Genomic DNA, 19,804 nt, shown 5'->3' on the forward strand with positions numbered 1-19,804 from the left:
TCTAGCAATCTGCGCGTAGCTATAAAGGTGATGTGAGGTGTCTCCGGTGCCATAGCCTCGGGAAGGTCCCGTTGTGACCGTGCCCCACACTGCTGCGATGCCACCCGTTGCCTTGCAGGTGCGTTGGGCACTGCTGCTGCTTGGTGCTGCCCATGGCAGCGAACCCGGCGGGCTTGCTGGGGCTCTGCCGAGCGCTTTCTGCAGCGGGAGCGGAGTTCTGCATCCTCGGTTTCTGGGGAGGCGATGCCATGAGGGAGGCTGGGTGTCCTGCAGGAAGCGTTGCTCAGCCGACTAGCCGAGGTCCTGCGGGCTGCGTGCCTTTCTCCTGGGAGAAACAAGCAGGAGTTAAATTATCTGGAAATTCTCTCCCTGTAAAACTTACTGCTGTAATGTCTAAGAGGCTGAGGGTGCTGCTCGCTCCGGACAGCTTAGGCGAGGGGTAAGGAAGGTGCAGTTGTGACCGAGTCGGATGGAATACCCCTTCTGGGTTGTATCGTAGCATATGTTCTTGCTACGATAAGGCAGCGGTTAAGGTAAGAGGTGCGTCCTCCTGCACGGTCTCTGAGATGAGGGGGTCTGCCTAGCAATGGCAGGCTCGAAATATAGGAAAAACCTGCTCTGTGGGATGGTGCCAGGATGGGTCGTTTGTTTGTTTGTAGAAAGCACAGCTGCTTCAGAGAAAATACCTGCAGGGAGAAAGCAGTGCAAAGACTTTCTGAGTGGAGGGAGGGAGGGACTGGTTCCCTCGCCTGCTCCCCGGGTGGCTGCTTTGTGTTGGTGTTCCCCGAGGAGGAGCGGGGAAGGGGACCCAGCACCCACCTACCGTTCTGGGAGCTGGGCTGGGTGCCCCCAGGACCTGCCTTTGAACAGGGAGCGAAGAGAGGCAGCCCTGCAAGCAACCCAGTCGAAAAGAGCCCTTACACGGTGGGCTTTTTCCGTTGCTGCTGGTGCGTGTTTGGGGAGGGGGCGTTGTTTTGCATGTTTCCCGGGGCCCCCGGTTTCTGCGGCGGAGGCTGGCACAGGAACAGAGCGGAGCCGATTCTCTCGGGGCTGGCACCACACGATCAAATCCAAGGTGAGGAATAATTGTGTTCTCGGGGCTGGCAGTTTGGCAGGGAATAATCCTGCAGCTGGTGCAGGCTCATGGAGAAACGTAGGTTGGAAGGGACTTCTGGAGGGCATCTCGCCTGACTCCCGCCGCCTCTGGAGTCAGATCAGGTGCTGTGTGGTCGGCCAGAACGCTGCTTTTTCCGCAGCGGCTCTCCTTCCCCCGTCCCTGGGTTCTGGGGCACGAAAACCTGTGTGAATTATTATAGGAGGTTAGTAAAGTCTAAAGGTGAATTCCTACTCCTTCTTTAACAGCGGGCTGCAGGAAAATTGCGTCCTTTTTTTCCTCCCCTGGGCAAATGTAGTTACTTCTGTGCAGCAGTTTTCTGGGGATACAGTCCTTGGGGTGCTCAACCCTATTTTTCTGCAGAGGGAAGGGTCCTGGGTGTTGCTTTTTAGTGTCTGTTCTTTTGATGTAATGGAGTAATCTGCTTTACAGCCTTTGAGATTTCGTCTTATCCTGGGAAGATGCAGACAAGACTTTTCAGCAGGCGTGAGGAAGGCAACGCTCCTCACACAGCATCTTTGGAGAGCGAGCGGCTCATTGCCACGTGAGCGCTGGAAGGGAAGGAGCCTGCAGGCAAAGCGATAGTCCAGCTGTTGTCTGCTGGGATGCATCTCTGGTAACTTGTGTTTTTTCTGAGCTGAAATGTGTTCTTGCTGCTTGTTGGTGACCCAAGCTTGGAGCGAGCCCTTGGAGCTCAGTGCAGGTGCTGTCCCAGGGCTCGTGCCCCCACGGTGGCATTTGGACCAAGCCCTTGGGTACCACTGTGGCTCTGCTGGGGCACAGATCCAAGCTCTTTAATGGAGTAAGTCCCTTTTGTACAGCTTACATGTATTTTGTGCCTTCCTCATAATCCTGGGAGGTTGTTTTTCTTCCTGCTGTCTCCTTGTTTTGAAGGGTGAATTCCAAGAGCATCCCCGAGGCTGCTGCTGCACCCTTCTTTTTTCAGGATGGCACGTCAAGAACTGGAAGCCACAGATGGGAAAAGTCCTTGCGTTTTATGTGTCAGGCCTATTTGCAAAATGACAGAGAACATTTGAATTTCCTATGGCCCCACATCACTTTTGGTGTCCAGTGGTGTGGTTTTTTCCTGTGCTGTCAGTTCCTATTTTTACAAGGGGCTTAGGACATGAGCTACGCCTGGAGATGATCAAGTGTTTTCTATTTCTATAGACTATATGTAGTCAGTAAGGGATGTAGGGCTGGACTGGGCCCATCGAGCACTTTACATTTGAGATGTCAGTCTTCTGGGCTGTTAGGGACCTGTGGCTGAGGGGCCACAGTCATTTGTTTTCCTTGTATAAACTCTAAGGGGGGGACTGCATCTCATCCACTTGGGATTTTTTCATTGTTAGGTGAGGGCTGCTGTGTTTGACTTAGACTGGGAGGAGGTGAGGGTGTCTGCCTCCATCTGCAGGGAGCTCTTTACCTGAACTGTACCCAATAAAAGATGATCACGCCACTGGTATCAGTCATCTTTTATTTTGAAGCATCTCCCCTTACACCTACTACCTGCTGACTCTCATGCCCCAGGGAAAGCATAGAGCACTTAGCCTTTATTTTGTGTTTTATGTTTTATTCTCTCTGTCAACACAAGAACAGCTGTGGAGTTCTCCTGGCTCGCTCTCTGCCCCCGGAGAGCTCACAGAACAGCTTCACCATCACGTTTATACATCCCATGCGGGCTCCAGCACTGCACTTAAGCCCGGTCCAAAATATAAATTAGTTGATTCATCTCCTGTAGGCTGTAATACATGAGCTCACTAAAGTCTCAAGCCCTCAGCTCAAGTGATAATTAATCAATCAGTTAATTAAGCAGATTGCTCCAGGAACTCAGCCATGATGTATGTTTCCAGACCTTTGTCTTTTTGCCACTTCAGTGTGAAGTTCACCTGTGCTTTGCTACAGCACAACATCTGCAAGCTTGAGCTCTACCCACACACACAAAAACTTAGTAACTGAAGAAAAGCCAAGCAAAACCAGCAGCAGCGCTCTTCCCCTTCTTCATCCGCTCCCCTCGGCAAGGCAGGTGCGCAACTTAGGCCAGCTCCTCTGTTGTGGTGTTGCATCTTCCAAGGGCTTTTGTAACAGAAAGTTTGGATGCGGCATTAATTTAAAGCAGAACTACAGCTCAAACTCCCAGCCCTATGTAGAACACTAAATTCAAAATACTGGTCTTAGATCATGCAAAGAAAAAAGACATGATAAAATCAGTGTCATTTTATTCTTAAAATCTCTTATTACAATGTTCTCTGTAGGTGCAGTTAAGCCCCAGACATCCCCTGCAAGCCGTGCTGCAGCTTGCCCCGGTAACTTTTTCTGACAGATTTAGGAAAGGGGGTGGGTTTTCTGCATTGGGTCACAAACTGAGTCTGCCAGCAAGGAGGAAACAGAGCCGCACCATTTCCATCCGATGCCGCTAGCCCTCGGGGAAAAAAAAACCCAAACCCAATGCAACAGACAGATTTTTCCACCCTTGCATCTCTATGACGGTGCTCACCAGGTGATGGAGGGGGTGAAGGGACATGGGGAGCCGTGGTTGAACATCGTAGGCCGTGAGGTCAGTAAGCAAGATGTGTCACAAATAAGCTGCAAATCAAAAATGGTAGGGTAGCGAATAGGTTAAAATAAAAGCATCTTTCTACTGAGCTCACACATCAAAGCGGGTGCTACAGGCGTTTTCTATTCCGGCGTTGCCAGCCTCACTCCTGAGAGACGTGGGGCAGTTCAAGTCACCAGTGGAGGGAAGCTAGGAGGTAAGAGGCACTGCTGCTCTTCGTCACTGCAGCACCAGTTACAGAGCTCAGCTCTTCCAAGTTTTGATTCAGTATTAATGGCTTGAGCTGCGTTTACAACATAATCCAGGCATCTCGTGCTCACGCCCCCCAGCACAATGTCACCACACATGGGTATTTCTACCCAGCACACGCAATCGGGCCAGGTGCTGGAGAAGGAAATAACACTGACAATAATGCTGACAATAATACTGAGCATTAGAAAAAAAACTTTGTGTATATTTATCCCCAACATCTTGGCATGTGCAACAAGCCAGAAGTACACCTGAGAGGAGCCGCAGGGATAAGCCTGACTGCTATTGCAGTTGGAGGTTCCAAGGACGACCTCAGGTTTGCTGAGGACAAAAGGTTTACCAGCCTTCAGCAGTTGCACGCAAGATGTTTTCATAGTTCTTTAGAGAAAACAGTAGGGCGGGTAATTACAAACTCATTGCACCGCACTTTGCTATATGGAAACGTTGAGAGCACTTAGCACGGCTCTTGGTGCACGCATCTGTTCCCCGGCTGCCTACTGTGCTTCATTGCCTTGATCTGTAACAGCGTCAGCATCAACGCACCCACCGCTGAGCAGTAGCTGGGGAAAGCTGGCGGGGCTCCGGCTCCGGCTCGCCGACGTTCCTCCTACACCCATCCCTGGGCAGCTGAGCTCTGTCCAGGAGATGCAAAGGCACCGAGGAACATGCCCTTCCCTCAGCAACACCTCGGCCGGGGAGCTTCTTGGGCGAGCAGCAGTGCTGTACTGGTGGTGTACTGGTGCTGTCAGGAGAAGGATGCTCTCATTGAGCTTCAAAATCCCACTGCAATCAGGTAGCCCAAGACCCATCTTCAGAGCTAGACGCCATGCGTGAACGTCCCCACGTCCTGTAAGGGAAATAAGTATTACCAAGTTAAGTATAAAACACAGATTATAATTGTTTGGCTGATTTTTAGTGTATTTTGAAATACCTCCACTCCACCCAGGGTGTTTAGCTCACCTGGAGCTGCCAACACGCGTCTGTTTTAGAAAGCAGCTGCTCGTTATCTGCAGTAACAAGCATTAACACCCTGCTTGTGTGCTGAACAGCCATAAATCTACAGCGTTGCTGTATAATACCAAAGGGTGCCCTATGAGCACAGCAATTTGTTTTGTGAAACGCATTGGCACACCTGGTTTTTTATTTTATCCCCACCCCCCCACTCCAAAACACAGTCACTCCTATCAATTTTCAAAGCAGAGCTGGAAAAACAAAACCACCTACCAGAAATTCATGTATCCGTCCAAATGTTAGGCAAGAAACGAGTGATGTGAGCAGTATGAGGCAGGTTTGACTCCACAGATGATGGATCAAGGGGAAAGTTGTACCTTATTTCAATAATGCCACCCTAACACAAGCATCACCGAGACTCAAAATGCATGATTTTTGAGCTTCATGTTATGCATTCAGCAAAGCATTCGCTGGTCTGGAGTCCCATAGATTTTAATAGAAATACATTAACAAATAACCCATAGTTTATCATCTTTATCACACTCTGTAACTCCTGCCTGACCCAGGCTAGAGCACGTGCCCAGGTTTAAGATCAGCATCGCCGCCAGCATCGCAGGGCGACGCATGTAGCTGGATGGGGATGGAGCGCTTAGCCCTTTGCAGAAAAGGGCCCTAGAAGGGAGGCTGCAGCTATCGTGATAGATGGGCCAACACACCTGCAAGCAAGTGCTCAGAAATAACATCCCACAGCCCGAGCCACCAGGCATCCAGCCCTCGTGCCAGCGGCCGCGCCAGCACTGGACCCGCTCACCGAGTTCCACCCACGCCGTCCGTTAGCAAATACAGCGTCGCTGGATGAACGCCCCTGCGGTCTCACCAGGAAAAACTGCCCCAGCCAAAGCTGCAAAACCCCTTTCCCCTCCTTGGCGGCACTTACCGGTGTCCCTCGATACCCTGTGAGAGCCTGCACCCTCTGCGTGCAGCCAAACGCTCCGTTTGGTCGTTACCGGAGGGGAGGATTTGCACTTGATCTGAAGAGCTCTAACACGATTAATGCAGGAGGACTTCACAGCCTGACTCGCTGCCTTCCCCAGGACAAATATCAGACTTCCCCCCCCCCCCCCCCCCAGGAGGCATCACGTACAGACTCACTAAACCCTAACCCCAACCTGCTTCTTATAAAAATACCTCTTACTCTGCAGGGGATAAAGCCGTGATGCCTCACGCACATCATTCCCAGCGGCCAGCGGGGAGGGCAGGGCAGGCACGTGCGTCTGCCTTTGGGTTCTCAACCTCGCTCATCCCTCTCGGGATGCTCTTCCAGTGGCTGCAACGAGAAGCTCGACGTGGGCGCTGCTGCAGGCACAGCTCACCGGGCACCAGCACACCCCGTTTGCGGCTGCAACGCACCTTCCCTGAACCAGCATCCCTCTGCTGTACTGGCTGGCACGGACAAGACGACAGCCAGCGGCCGCTCGGCCTTTGGCAGGGGTGAAAACGGCCAGACATTGCTGCACTGCTTGCCATGGATGCCCTGGCCCCACCGGGTTCTGGTTTGCAACCGAAGTGTCCCAAGCTGGGAGAAGGGGGCAGCGAGAGGGTGGCCCCTTCTCTAGTGATGCCGGGCAGAGGCAGGCACGACCCAGCTACAGCGTTACTAAAGCTGCTAAACTGTTAATTACAGCTTGCTGGTATCATATACAGCCTACCTGTGAGGTTTGGATGAGGTTAGAGTTGTGCACGCTTGCAGAGGATGCGTAAGCACATACTGCTTACTGTTATTGAGATCACTTGAGTTAATAGGCAAGAAATGCATTAAAAAAAAAAAAAAAAAAAGATAAGTTCTGCAAGAGAAAAGTGACCTAGAAAATTCAGTTATCCTCTGAATGAACTGATGATAGTGCGGCAACGGCACTAAGTTTGGAAACGAAGTTTACTAATTAAACTGAAACAGTAGATTTTAGTGGTGCTTAAAGCGCTAATTTCAACTCCTCTTTAAACCGTGAATCTCCAGCAAAGCTCTCAGTAATAACAATAAAAAGCTTTGCGCGCAGCTGCCAGGTACTGAGAGCCTGCAGAGCACTTTGGCTCTTCCAGCAACACCTTCCCAGATGGTCTCAAGAAGCTTCTCCTCCCTCTAGCTGCAGCAAGGGGAGACCCTAAACCACCCCTCGCCTTCCCAGCCGTTCCACCCAAGGCTTCCAGGGCCCTTCCTCTGGGCAAAAAGCCTGGCCCCGACATCTGCCAGCAGCAAAAGAGTTGATGTGGTGCTCAGGGACATGGGTTAGGGGTGGGCTTGGTGGTGCTGGGTTAACGGTTGGACTCAATGATCTTAAAGGTCTTTTCCAACCTAAATGATTCTGAGTTGTGGAAAGGGGGAAACTTTCATCTCCCCCTTTCAGTGGCCTTCTCACAGCCCCTTCCGATGTCTGGAAGCACAAGGGTCCCTATCCCCTCCAAACGCTCCAGCGGGCTCAGGCTCTGGGTGGATCAATCTATTCCCCAAGCCTAACTGTGCAGCAGAGAATATTTGCCACGAAGAAATTTTTCCCTTTGTGTTTCCGTGTGCTAACAGGAAAGAGGAAACTGAGATAAAACACAGGTGAGCGGTACCTTTGCTCCTGGCTTGCGCGGTATCTTTCGGTTAAACATTAACAGCTTGCTGATGTGTGGCTCAGCAGACACATGGCATCGCGGGCTGGCCAAGGTATCTCCAGGAGTAGATCACAGCCCACCAAGAAAGAAGATCAGCGCTGGAGGGGACATCTGCATCGCTGCCGTCTCCCCGGGTACCCACAGCACAGACGGACTGCGGGAGCATCACAAGGCATCCAGAGTTCTTCCAGAAAATAACACTGCATCAGCAGGGGAACAGTAGCCATTGGGTTTGTGTATAATAATGAGATCCCCAGTAATTAAACCCACCCCAGCATCGTAACCTGCCTCGGGGAGGCAGGGATTGCAGTGGAGCAGGATGTCACAGCTCCATACTCCCCCTATTTCAGGGTCCCTCGTGTCCGTAGCGCGCTACCAGCATGGGCGGCAGCAGCTGTGGGTGGGCAGCGCAGGCGTTCCTCACCCCTAACACCTGTGCATCACCCGCTGGGTGAGCGTTATCACCTTCCAGCATCCAGGGGAAAGAGCAGTATGGGCTAAAGGCTTGTTACAGAAGATCCCGATCCCACACAGGTAGCTAGGGACTGCTCGACAAATGCAATTACGGCCACAACAACCTCATTGCTTCTTCCTACTCTATCGACCCAAAGAACGTTAGTCGTATCTCACATATGGGGCACCTCTATCACCCGACTAGATGGCAGGTAATTTTGCGAGCCCGGATTTAAGACACCCTCGTGCGTCAGTGTTAGACTTGGAGCACGATGCTGCCAAGCTTGTTAGAATGCACAGCTGGATGATCATAACTATTTGCTCTTATTTGCATTTATGCAAGGCAAGAAGATACACCCCCACTGAACACCTACATTTTACATAGCCAAAACCTCACTAAGAGAGGGATGCAAGAAAAAGCAGGAAAGAGAAAAGAGTAACATTAGTTGATCAAAGGGGAAAGAGGGTTTGTTTTTTTCCTCCTTTCTTTTCAATCAAAGTGCAGTACATAGGGTTCTAACCTATGCACTGAGCTTCCCGTTAATGGCAGCTAGTCTATAACAAGTTGACCAGATGACCCTGCAATAGTCCCATGAGGATTATTAACAAACAGAGCACATCACCTCCACGCAGCACATTTGAAGCTCTCGCTCTTACACGGGTGAGCCACACCATCTGTAGTTAAAGGCAAGCCTCCCCACCAGAACTTAGGGTACGACCCCCCAAAATAGCCCTCTGTATGTGGGTGCCAAACGTGGGAGCCCCAAACGCCGCGCTCGCCTTGGTTTCTTTGGTCCTCGAGGTCCTTTTCTTGACAGCTGCCAGCAGCGCCAAGCATTGGCCTCCTTCCAGCCCTGCTCCAAGAGGAGAAAATAAAACAAAATAAAAATGTGCAGCGCTTACTCTTCCAGGGACCTCCCGCGGGGCTGGGAATGGCAACTGCTTTGAGCCGGGAAGGGTTTTTCTTTCCTTCCAAAGCTCGCTTGAGTTTTTGGCGTCGCGCAGACCAACAGTGATGCGTTCAGACTAAGCCATCTCCTGTGCGTCTTAGGGGAGCGCAGCAAAGGTATTAAAAGATAACAACCACCACGCTGCTCGTGCTCCCCAGTTCGCCCAGCCCTCAGCGACAGACGTGGCGCAAGCGTTTTAAATGCTGACGATGCACTTTCTGTTCTTTCACTAATCCCGCTTAGCGACGTCTTGTACATTTGATCTTGATGGCAAGAAGCATCTTCTGCTGCAAACCAAACAAAGGACCTAAGGGAAAAGCACCCACCCACGCCCAGACACCTAGAATGGAATGGAAAGGTTTTCTTTCGATGCGGCCAGCTCCAGGGAGGGAATAAAGCTGTCGGAGAGAAGCCATACTCACGCTGAGATCGCTGTGCGGCCCGGCTCTCAGAGACTTACCAGGAGCATCCATATGCTCGACACGGACCGGCTGGAGCCATCACCTTGCTTTGAGGGTCTCTCTCCAAGCTGAGCCCTGCCCAGCAAACACCCATCTTCCAGGCACGCTAATACCCATCACAGCTTGCCTCCCCTACCTACCTCATCCTCTCCGCTCCAGATTCAAAACCAGCAGGAAAGCAGCTACGTGCCAGGGCTCCCAGCAGCCTCCAGCCTCGCCATCCACTGGCCACCCACCCCTTTCTTTGGCACATTTGGCCACATTAATTCACACGCAGTCCCATCCTTCTGGCACTTCACCCACCCCCCAAACCGTTTCGAGGCCAGACATCACCTTAACCGTGCCTTCCATCTCAAGGCATCTTTTTCAAGAGATGCACGGAGGCGGTTCGTTAAAGTACTTTATTGGTGATCACATGTACTCTGTGCGCGTTAAGCTTTGTACAAACCCCCCCTCCATCACCACCAGAGCGAGCGGCAGCCACCAGGAGCTTTGAACGCTGGTTTGCCTCCCTTCTGCAGAAGCAGAAGTAAAAGCATGTAAAAAAAAAATAAATAGCCAAATTGGCCACACCAGTTGGGCTCCAGCAGTAAACCAGTCCTGCGGCACAGAAAATTAAAAACTCGCTCCCAGACGAGCCTGGTTTGCTCTTGCTGCCACCAAAGGAATGCACGGGAAAGGCTCTGCATCTCCTGCCATGCTCCGCCTTCGGGGTCCTGCCTCCCGCTTCTGATGCTCTGCCATCAAGTGCCACTGTAGTTTATCAAGACTAATTAAAAATGTCATCTCAAGAGCTCTAAGCCAGCGGGGAAGATGTTTCCATGCCCGTCTCTGCCTCACTTGTCATCCAAGCCGCTCTCGGGCAGCAGGGCGCCGCCGGAGCTCTTGTTGCCTTTGCGGATGCACATGCCGCAGTCCAGCTCCACGTCGATGTCCCCGAATTTCAGCTGGCAGGACTCGTTACAGCTGCAGGAGGGACAGTGACACCAGTCAGGTATCTGTGGGCAGCAAGAGCCGTCGGCTCACCTCAGCCCGCTGGGGAAGCCTGCTAAGGACCATCTGCTCTGCAGCATTGGCCCATCCTTTCCAGCCAAGCCACAGACTGGTCCGTGCTTGGATGTGCATCAACACCCACTTTTCTTATCCCAGCACTGGTGGCTGGATTCCCCTGAGCAGTATTAGGTCTGGGTATTGTTCTTGGCCATCCCAGCACTGTGCTGGGACCCCCCTGGTCCCCTCTCCCCCACGTACCAGCGAGACGCAGCAGAGTTTGCTGCCAGGACAGCGAGGGCGCCGGCGTAGTGCCAGCAGAAGCACATGGTGAGGAATGTCAGGTTGCTGCGGTCGGTCTGGTCCCAGCCCGGTCCTCCCCACGGAGGGGACAGCACAAACCCAATCTGGTCACAGACGGAAGAGACGTTGGGCATCAGCGTGTGCCAGGCTTTAGTACATCCCTTTTCCTCCTGATCCCCACCAAGCTGTTGCAGCTGACCATGGACTCGAGGCACAATAATCCCAAGTAACACCTGGACCGCTGCCCTCAGCACCCCCAGGCACGCTTGTCCCCCCTGACTGACACAGGGGTGCGCCTCAGGAGGAGAGGGATGCTCTGCATCTGGATGCTCGCAACGCAGCCCGGCATCCCCAGAGAAGGACAACGACCCAAAGGCTGCATTGCCAGCCTGTGCATTTCTCCCTAGACCGAAAACTGGGTGACTGTGTCAGAGGTTTGCAGATATTTTCAGCTATTTGGAACACATAGAGGCAGAAATTAGATTTAATAAAAAGAACAAAACCTCATGATTGTAGTTTCCCACCCTGGTGGGGTCTAATTTCCAATTAGCATGCAGGGTTGCCCCTGCTGCACACATGACACGCGTGTAATCTCCGTGATGGCACTCTGCCTCCTTTCCTCCTCTTATTTACCAAAATATTTCAACCAGCCTGCAAGTCTGACTCCAACAGATGCGCTGTAACAGGCAGAGCAGCCCCCTCCCCGTGCCTCCCTCAGCGTGAAGCCCCCCGCTCAGAGGGGAGCGCTGGATACGCACTGACCTGCCAAAGCCAAGAGCCCTGGAGAAGGAAGGAGCTGGTCCTGAAGGTCTGCAGGATGATGTGGTCTCGGAGGAACACCTCTAGGAGGGCACAGAGGGCTCCAGCAAAGATAGCCATGGCCAGCAGGGAATGGACGTGCTGGTCCAGCGCAGCATCGCTGTAGTCACGGAAACAGAAGAGCAAACCTGCCGAGATTCACACGGCATTAGAAAGGGATGCTTTGGGATTTGTTTTCTGGAGGGGAAAAAAAAAAATATCTGAAAAATCAGACTGTGCTCCAGGTCTTGCTGTGATCTGCCTGGTGGGAAGAGCCAGGCAGCAAACAGGCTCCTGCCATCATCTCCCTCGGCAGTGCCGGGGTCTGCTCTGCCCACAGATCTGTGGGGCTCCCCGTGCCCACAGGACCATAGGGCCATCAGGAGGAGCACGGCGATGGGGACCTTCAGCTCAGAAGATGGCAGTGACTTTTGTATCAGGGTTCATCCCTCTCTGCATCCAACCGAGGTGGGGGGACACCACCTTTCTGCAATTCCAGAGCACGCCAGCTGCTTACCACCAGGAGCAGCACACATCCCTGGGTCCTCGTGCACACCCCATGAACTTGGGGGATCCAGCCCTGGCCAGATTCATGTTTGGAGAGAAACGGGGAAGGGGCAACTTTGGCATGCAGCCAGCACCACCACATACCTGCACACCCCACAGCCCTGGCCGCCTGCTCAGAGCCTCGAAAAACCGGGGGCTTTGGAGCTGTTGCACACCCGTGACCCTTGCAGCACCTCCCCCACCCCGTACCCCCCACTGCGGGCGATTCACCTTCGATGAACAGAGCCACGGCCAGCGAGAGCCGATCCAAGCCCAGCGGCAACTTGAGCGGGGAGTGCGAGACAACGTCCACGATGCCGGAGAGGAGGAAGAAGAGGTAGATGGTGGTGTAGTGCCAGTGGGTGAGGTCTGTCCAGCTGTGCGTCGTGGAGCTGTACAGCTGCAGGTGGGGGCCAGCGGGAACAAACTGCTCGGCCAGTATCCCTGGGCAGAGAGCAGAGAAGTCACCTTTTTTTCCTCCTTTTACACAGGGAAAAGAACAAGCTCGCAGAAAACTTTTCTTTGCAATGATGAACACGTAGCGGTATTTGCCCAGAACGGTAGTAAGGTCCCATCACGGAGCATTCCACGAGCACGTCCCCAAGCTCCCCCACACCAGCCGCAGCTGTTTCCCACTACAAACGGCCCCAGTCTCGTGGCGGAGCGTGGCTGCAATGCCAGCAGGTATCAGGGCAGAGATCATCATCACCTCTTACCTGCTAGAGCAAAGAAAGCTTTGACCGCCCCTTCAAAGACTTCCACACGCCGGACCCCATAGCTTGGCTGGCTCTCGGCACTGCCTCTCTGCCTGAGATACTTCAAGGGGTATCGCACAGACCACCAGAGACCAAAAATGAGGAAGAAGGTGCCCCGGAGGGCGCTGCCAAGGAAACTCGTTGGCATCGGGCTTGCTTGCTGGACCTGCAAGGACAAACAGTGCCTGAGGACCGACCCAAAGCAACCCCAAGAGAGATATCGGGCTGCTCACTTGCTCAGCATCCCCAGGGATCTGCATCCCGACAGAGCGGGTGTGTGTGGCTCTGCCATCAGCTGCAAACAGGTCATACCAGGGATGTGATGTCACCAAGAAGAAGCTGCCACTGCGCACCACTGTATATATGCATATATTTGTGTGTGTTTATGTATATATATGTGTATGTGGTTGGATGCACATAATCGGCAGGACTTCATCGTGCCAGAGAAAAATACATTAACACCCAAGAAAGCACAACAGCTACACGCTATTAGAAGAGGAACCATAACAAAGTTTTTGCTAATAAAAAAGCAACATGACAATTATTTCCTTAGAACATAAACTGCCTCCAAACTAGATAATTACCAGGGCGGTGAATTCAGCAGCTCCAGCAAGCTAAGGCTTTGCAGGGTGCTACTGGAGGAGGCAACCCAAGCACCATTACCATTTCCAACAGAAGCCTCATGCATATCCCACACAACCTTCGTGTCGCACACCAGCGGTGATTTAACACCAGGGAAAGAGTTTGCACCTCCAATAGGAAGAGCTGGAAGAATAAAGGCATGAAAATTGCCTTCCACTAAGCTCGACCAACGTACTGGTACCACTGAGTACCGGCACCACTGAGTACCGGCAGGGATGCAGAGGAGCAAAGGCACGGCAGCGTGACCGGCGAAGTTATAGCCTGCAAACTATTCAAGCCCATACTCAAATTGTTGAAAAAAATCCCAGAGCAGCAAGCACAGAAGGGAGTAAGTAACTATCTAAACGCTTATCGCAATGAGCTTTTGATATTACCTTAGGATGGTCTCGTTCCCTCCAGCAAGACCTCTCTCCTTGCTCTCTGTACGCATCTACCACCTAAGGAGGTCTCACTCTCAGCCTCCCCACGGGCTTCCCGGTCCTTTTCTACAGGTCGGATGTGCAGGGAAGAAGGCATTACTCACCCCTAAGCCGCCACACCGGCCTGCCCTTGCATCACAAATCACATCCTCGCCGTGTTTATAAATACCAAAGTGAATTGCAGAGGCTGGATGAACAACTCCAGCACGTTCTCCGAGTCCTCCCACACTAGAAAGTAATTAGGCACTGCAAAAGAAGGGTAGGATGTGGCGTGGCAAGTGCCCTAGGTGGGGGAGAGCTCTGCAAGACGTCCCCAGTCGGGTTTTGCAGAGCTGGAGTTGGTCAAACTGGCTCAGCCCTGCGTGGGCGAGCGCGGTGTTTGGGTGTAGAGACTGTTGTCATCCGTTGCACCTCCGGACACAGGTGACCTGGGAAAGGCTCAGAACTGTTTGCACCGTGTTCAGGTTTCCTTTCAGGAGGGAAGTTACTAAACAGCCTTTCAGGTAGACGAGCAACACCCCATGCCAGGAGCTGGTTTGGGGATCGGCGATGGCTTCCTGCTCTAATTCAGATGCCTTCGTTACGCAGAGACTGCTCAAGTCCCATATCTTTCCTGATTACAGCCTGGACACCCAGTCCAGGGCACACATCTTCCCTGCACAGATGCCTACATGCTAAAGCGACTGAACCCAAACAGCAGCTTTTAAGCAGCGCACAACTGCACAATATATAACCAAATTTTCCCTTTGTCCTACAGGGACCGTGACTGCAAGGGCAACAGCCTGAAGCTGGAGTCAGGAGCGTACCCTGGTTAAGATACATAGCAGGAACATTAATTTGACATGCTTAATTGGAGGAGAGCAGAGAAGTCCCAGTGCCCGGACATCAGAAATGACACGTCCCACCTGCAGCTCCAGAGGCTGCTCCAAGCCACACCGGCATCCAGCTTTAGGCCAGGGATTTATCCCTCCACATCCCCCCTTTACCTTAGTTACCAGCAGACCCAAACCACTCTGTTTCAGAGCTGTTCATGGGATCTTCTACTCCAACCATCCCTCTCCTCAGCGGAGCGGCCTTGCTCTGCTTTACAGGGCCAGGGACCATTTTGCTTTGCAGCCTCTCAGCAGCCCCCTCCAGCAAGGCTTTCAGTAGGTGCCACAAGCCCTCTTTGCCTCCCACCACCTGGGCACAGCCCTGGGGCAGCCACCACATATTCTGGAGCATCTCTCACTTAGAGATGTCCCAAACCCATCCCTCTGGTCAAGCAGAAGCTTGCACATCGCCCACTCAAAAAAAAAAAAACAACCCCAACCTTCTTTTCTACAACAGCCACGATTTTGCAGAGAAAGCAGACACGTTTCCAAGCAACAGTCCACTTGCACATCTCACATCTTGGAGGTGCAGAAAAACAACCCCCCACCACCCACGCAGCCCCTCGACCAGCCCACCGAGCCCCAACCTGACACCTCCCACCCACCGGCTTCCCCCGGCCCCGGTGTTTGAGTCCACGCTCACATAAACGCTGATTGAGCTCCGAGGGAGCCACAGCCGGGGAAGAGGAGAAGCACCCAGGTTATTTATTTTTCCTGTGAGCTAGTTTGTCTGCCAGAGGACTTGAAATATGGCTGCAGTCAGAAGTTATTACCTGAGCTGCCCTTCTCCCTCCGCAGCTTCCAGGCTGCGATGCTTTTGCTTAATGGCCATACGGGAGCTGCCTGCTCTCCTTATGGTGCCTCGCGCTGACTGCTCGCTGCCTCCCTGGGCTCGGCTCCAGAAGGACGGCATTTCTGCCCCATTTCCAAGCTCTCCCTGTGGAGCCAATGCAGCTCCAGGTCCATCGCCATCAGTGATTTTGGCCCCACGTGGGGACTTGCTCGAGCTGACGCAGGGGGGATCGATGCTGCTAGGAGGATGCTGTCCCTGTGGGCACGTGAGCAGCCCCTACAAGCACCCACGGGTGCAAGCACCAAGCCTGACAGGCAGCATCCTAGGACAGCCAACCTGCAGGCAGAGGGCAAGCTCAGTGCCTGGCCATGGAGAGTCTTCTCTTTGTGGATCCTCCTCCATCCTTGCTACCCAGGCACATCTCTCTTGTGCCGACAGCCCTCACCCAATGGAAGAGGCACAAGCTCCTTCTGCTGATCCTCTGCCACAATACCGCCCCAAAACATGATAACCCCCACAAAAAAGGGCTAAAGCCACGGACTGCCAGCAAACTGTCTTCATCAGCCTCATCGGTGGCATCACCACACTAAACCTTTGCCTTGCAGAAACGGACTCTCCCCACATCCCTTCTTCCCAAGTTCAGGCAGCCACCTCCATCCCATGGCACAGCTGCTCGCCAACATATTTCTCTCTACGGGTAAAAGAATTTACCTGTGACTCCTGCCTGTCCTTCTCCCACTCCAGATGTGGCAGTGAGGAGCGGTTATTACTCAGAAGAGGCAGATAAAGGGAGAAGCCACCAAGGGGAGGTGGCCCTCAGACAGGATGTTTAGAGCCGAACATCCTGCAGGCCAGTTCAAAGCACGCTGAGTCAACTGGCTTTCACAACGTGGAACACCTCGTGTCTGCTATTAATAACAAAAAAAAAAAAAAAAAAAAAAAAAAAGGCTTCTGGAGTTTGCCACAAAAATCAGGATGAGCAGCCAATTCCCGTTCCCATGGCAACCACGTATATTCAGTTGTTATGCTGGGTTTTTTTGGATGTCTGGGGAAGGAGCCAAGAAAAGATAAGGCTGCAGCATCTCCCAGCATGGCCAGGTTCTGCTGGAGGGGCTCTGAAGTCTCACAGCTGGGCTACCAGGTACACCATAACTCTTTTAGGGGGATCTGACCTTATAAAAGGTGCCTGTAGACAGCAGGTTTTCGGGCCAGGAGCTCCAAACCGGAGCAGAGCCCTTGTGAGCTCCATCTCCCAGCCCACAGCAGCCAAGAGGAGGGTCCGACAGCCCTCTCTCCCCCCAGAGATGGGCTGGCAGGACACAGCAGCCTGTTTCCATTCCTTTTTACTTACCTGATACTCAACAGTGCCCAACGCCAAGCCCCCACCAACACAAGCCACTACCCATCCGCTGCACATCACATCACCGGTGGCTGCACGCCCAGCCGTAGCACCTCGCTGGCTGCAGAGATGAGCAACACAAGTGCCTCGAGGCAACTAAATACCACGGGCCACCCCAGCATCCCCACCTCCCTCCAAAGCACTGAGCTGATGGTGAAGAAACCGTGCTGCTCCGGCGCGCTGCCGAGCCTCCCACCACCCGAGGAGTGACCGCAGCCGCTAGTGACCGCTCAGCTCCCAACCCAGCATTTCTCCGGATTGCAACCCTGCACATAACTCCTCGCGCACCTGAAAAAAACCCAACCAAACGAACCCTGAGCGAGACTGCAGGGTAAGCCATGCCCAGCCCTGCCAAGAGCCACACGTGAGCCATCGCTCCAGGGAAGCCCCATGGCTGGAATAGCACAGAAGCAAACCAGCCTGCACAACCCTCCGCAGGGTGATGGGCTGCCCTCCGGCACGGCTGTAAAAGCCACCAAGCCATAGCCAGGAGCTCTTTCCTACCCATTATCTCCCTATCAGGGGCAGCAAGTAGGTGGAAGGAAAACAAGAAGCTGGCGGTGGTGCTGGCATGCAGCCGTGCCGTGCGCCCGTGGCTGCTTGACTCCGACGGTGCTCGGGGAGCAAGACACGTTGCAAAGGGCTGAGCACACGTGCCAAAGGGTCCTGCAGCATGGGGGGAGCCCACCGCAGCCGAGGGGCTTCTACAAACACACGCAGCTTCACCCAAGCTTAAGCTTCAGCAGCTTGCTGGCACACTGAGCCCAAGCACAGAGAGCAAAGCAGCCCCCGTAGGAGCTCCATCCTTAGAGTCCCACCCCTAAAACCAATACAGCCAGAGAAAGCCTACCTTTCTCACTGGAAAAAAAGCAGCAGCACCGCTGGGGACCTCTGTGCAGCTCAGCATCCCCTCCTGCAGCCACCCAGCCCTACAGACCCCAAGGGGCAGCTGAGCACAAAGCCACTGCCCACCCAGGATGAGTCAAGTCCTTGGAGAAAGGGGGGAAATGCAAGCTGGGAGGGCAGCAGCTGGAGGGAGAGGGGGGGAACGAGGCCCAGCTGAAAACCATCTGCTGAGGGGCTGAAGGTGCCTTTTGCCACGGAGTTTGAAGGGCCAGCAAAGAGCGAAGCCCACAGAGGAAGGTTCCTATGAAAAGGGTGGCTTGTGTTAAAGTACCTGCAGTTCAGACAGTGCAAAGAGTCATACAGACATGGAGCGGCTGGGGAGAGGGGTTTTCTAGACTTTCAAACGCTCCCCGTGGTAAACATGAGGCTGAAACTGTGAGCAGTGGTTGGGAAGAGCAGCCGGAGGAGAGGGTATGCGGAGGAAGGATGGCAAACCCCCTCCGAGTCACGGAGCGGGTCGCTCGCGCACTGTGCCTGTGAAAATCGCTGCGGGCATGGACGGCTGCAAGTCCATTACAGTTCCTTAGCTGCAAACTGCTGAGGCATGGAGGAGTATTATGGGATTGTACCAGCGTGTGCCTACCCTCCTCTTCCTCCCTGGGAGAGACCGGGGGAGGCAGATCTGTGCCCACCCCACACCCCCCCCCCCTAATATTTGCAAGCCTAAGCCGGAGCTGAATTCGATTCTGTTTTTTTTCTTTTACTTTTTTTCTCAGCTGTAACTGCAACATCCTCTCCCTGAAGGTTCATCATCAGCCTCGGTGCTAATGAAAAAATGTGATAATGTTTGCCTGCTTCCTGGGGGTGGTGGGAGGCACAATCTAATTAAAGGTTTGCCACCAGCTCGAGTGCTGCAGATGGATGGTTGTTCGGGAAGTGCAAAGTATTATTATTATTATTATGACGAATGCTAACACCAGCTTTCATAAACAGGCAACAGAGGAGGTGAAGCAGGTGGTAAAAGCATAGGCAGGGCTTGTTCTGCTGCCTACACCATCGTTTCAGCCTTACATAAACGTGGCCGTAAAGGCTGGCAGCGGGAGATGCTATCTCTGCCTGAGAAATGAGTGGCTCGTGGACGGGCTGTGCTGGGGTTCCTGACCAAGGGCTTGGCTTTCCAGCTGGAGGAAAAGCCGGCTGCCGAGATATGTGGCTGCTTTGGGGGGGTCTTGCCCGGGTCCCTTTCTAAGGGCAGGTTAGATATTGCTGTCGGGAGGATCGGCAGCTCCCTGCTGCCTCGGACAAGCAGGTCACTTGCGTGACAACCATCCAAGAACATCAAGCTGCAGTTACACAAGACAACACCCACCCTGAGACATCTCCCAGGGCATCACAGCCCTTTTAAAGCTGTGGATATGGCTACAAATACACAGCTGTACCCACCCCCGGGCCACTCCAGCTGCGGGGCCAGGGGGTCCCGTACAAACGCACTAGGCCGGTAACTCAGTTTATATGGTGAAAAACACGATCCAGGACAAGTGGGTGATATTAAGGTTGTGTTAAAAGCAATAGTCCCTTTAGGACTGCGCTGGTGTGCCTATCGTGTAAGAAATAAACATGAGGATGGCTTGTGGTTGCACCTCGTGATGTGATAAACCATCCCTGGACCGCTCTGTGCGCCCAGCATCCTTCCTGCCCTTGGCTGGGTACCTAAGCTCTTTACAAATGTGGGTTTTAGCTGAAATGAAAACCCTTAATTCTCATCCCCAAATGACCACCACCTGTATTTTCCGACATAATCACAGGCTGTATCTCTCCTCCTTCACTGACCTTCATACCTCGGGAAAGAATGTGCTCCAGAGTTGGAAAACAAATTAATGAGCGCTATACTGACAGTCCTGGGATGTTTGTAGGAGCCGGGAGTTAATGAGGCAGACAGAAACTATTCCAGACACCGGGTGCTACAGAGGGGAAAAGTATTTTGTGGCCAAACAGTCATAAGGGACAAAGAAAACCTGGGGTGAAAGGGGACAACAAGATCAAGGGGGGCA

At 53.1% G+C, this 19,804-nt stretch overlaps 1 protein-coding gene across 1 annotated transcript; it reads right to left on the bottom strand.

Moving 5' to 3' along the window:
- Positions 1-10,111: 10,111 nt before the first annotated feature.
- On the bottom strand, positions 10,112-12,942 carry LOC102054152 (transmembrane protein 45B-like). The gene is made up of 5 exons (XM_005437605.4): positions 12,744-12,942; positions 12,259-12,471; positions 11,446-11,630; positions 10,642-10,787; positions 10,112-10,356 (listed from the first exon to the last, which is right to left on the bottom strand). The coding sequence occupies exons 1-5, from the start codon at positions 12,928-12,930 to the stop codon at positions 10,227-10,229; spliced, it is 861 nt and encodes a 286-aa protein (XP_005437662.2). The 5' UTR covers positions 12,931-12,942; the 3' UTR covers positions 10,112-10,226.
- Positions 12,943-19,804: the final 6,862 nt, after the last annotated feature.

The sequence above is a fragment of the Falco cherrug genome, chromosome 17 (genome assembly GCF_023634085.1).
Source record: "Falco cherrug isolate bFalChe1 chromosome 17, bFalChe1.pri, whole genome shotgun sequence".
Lineage (NCBI taxonomy): Eukaryota > Metazoa > Chordata > Aves > Falconiformes > Falconidae > Falco > Falco cherrug.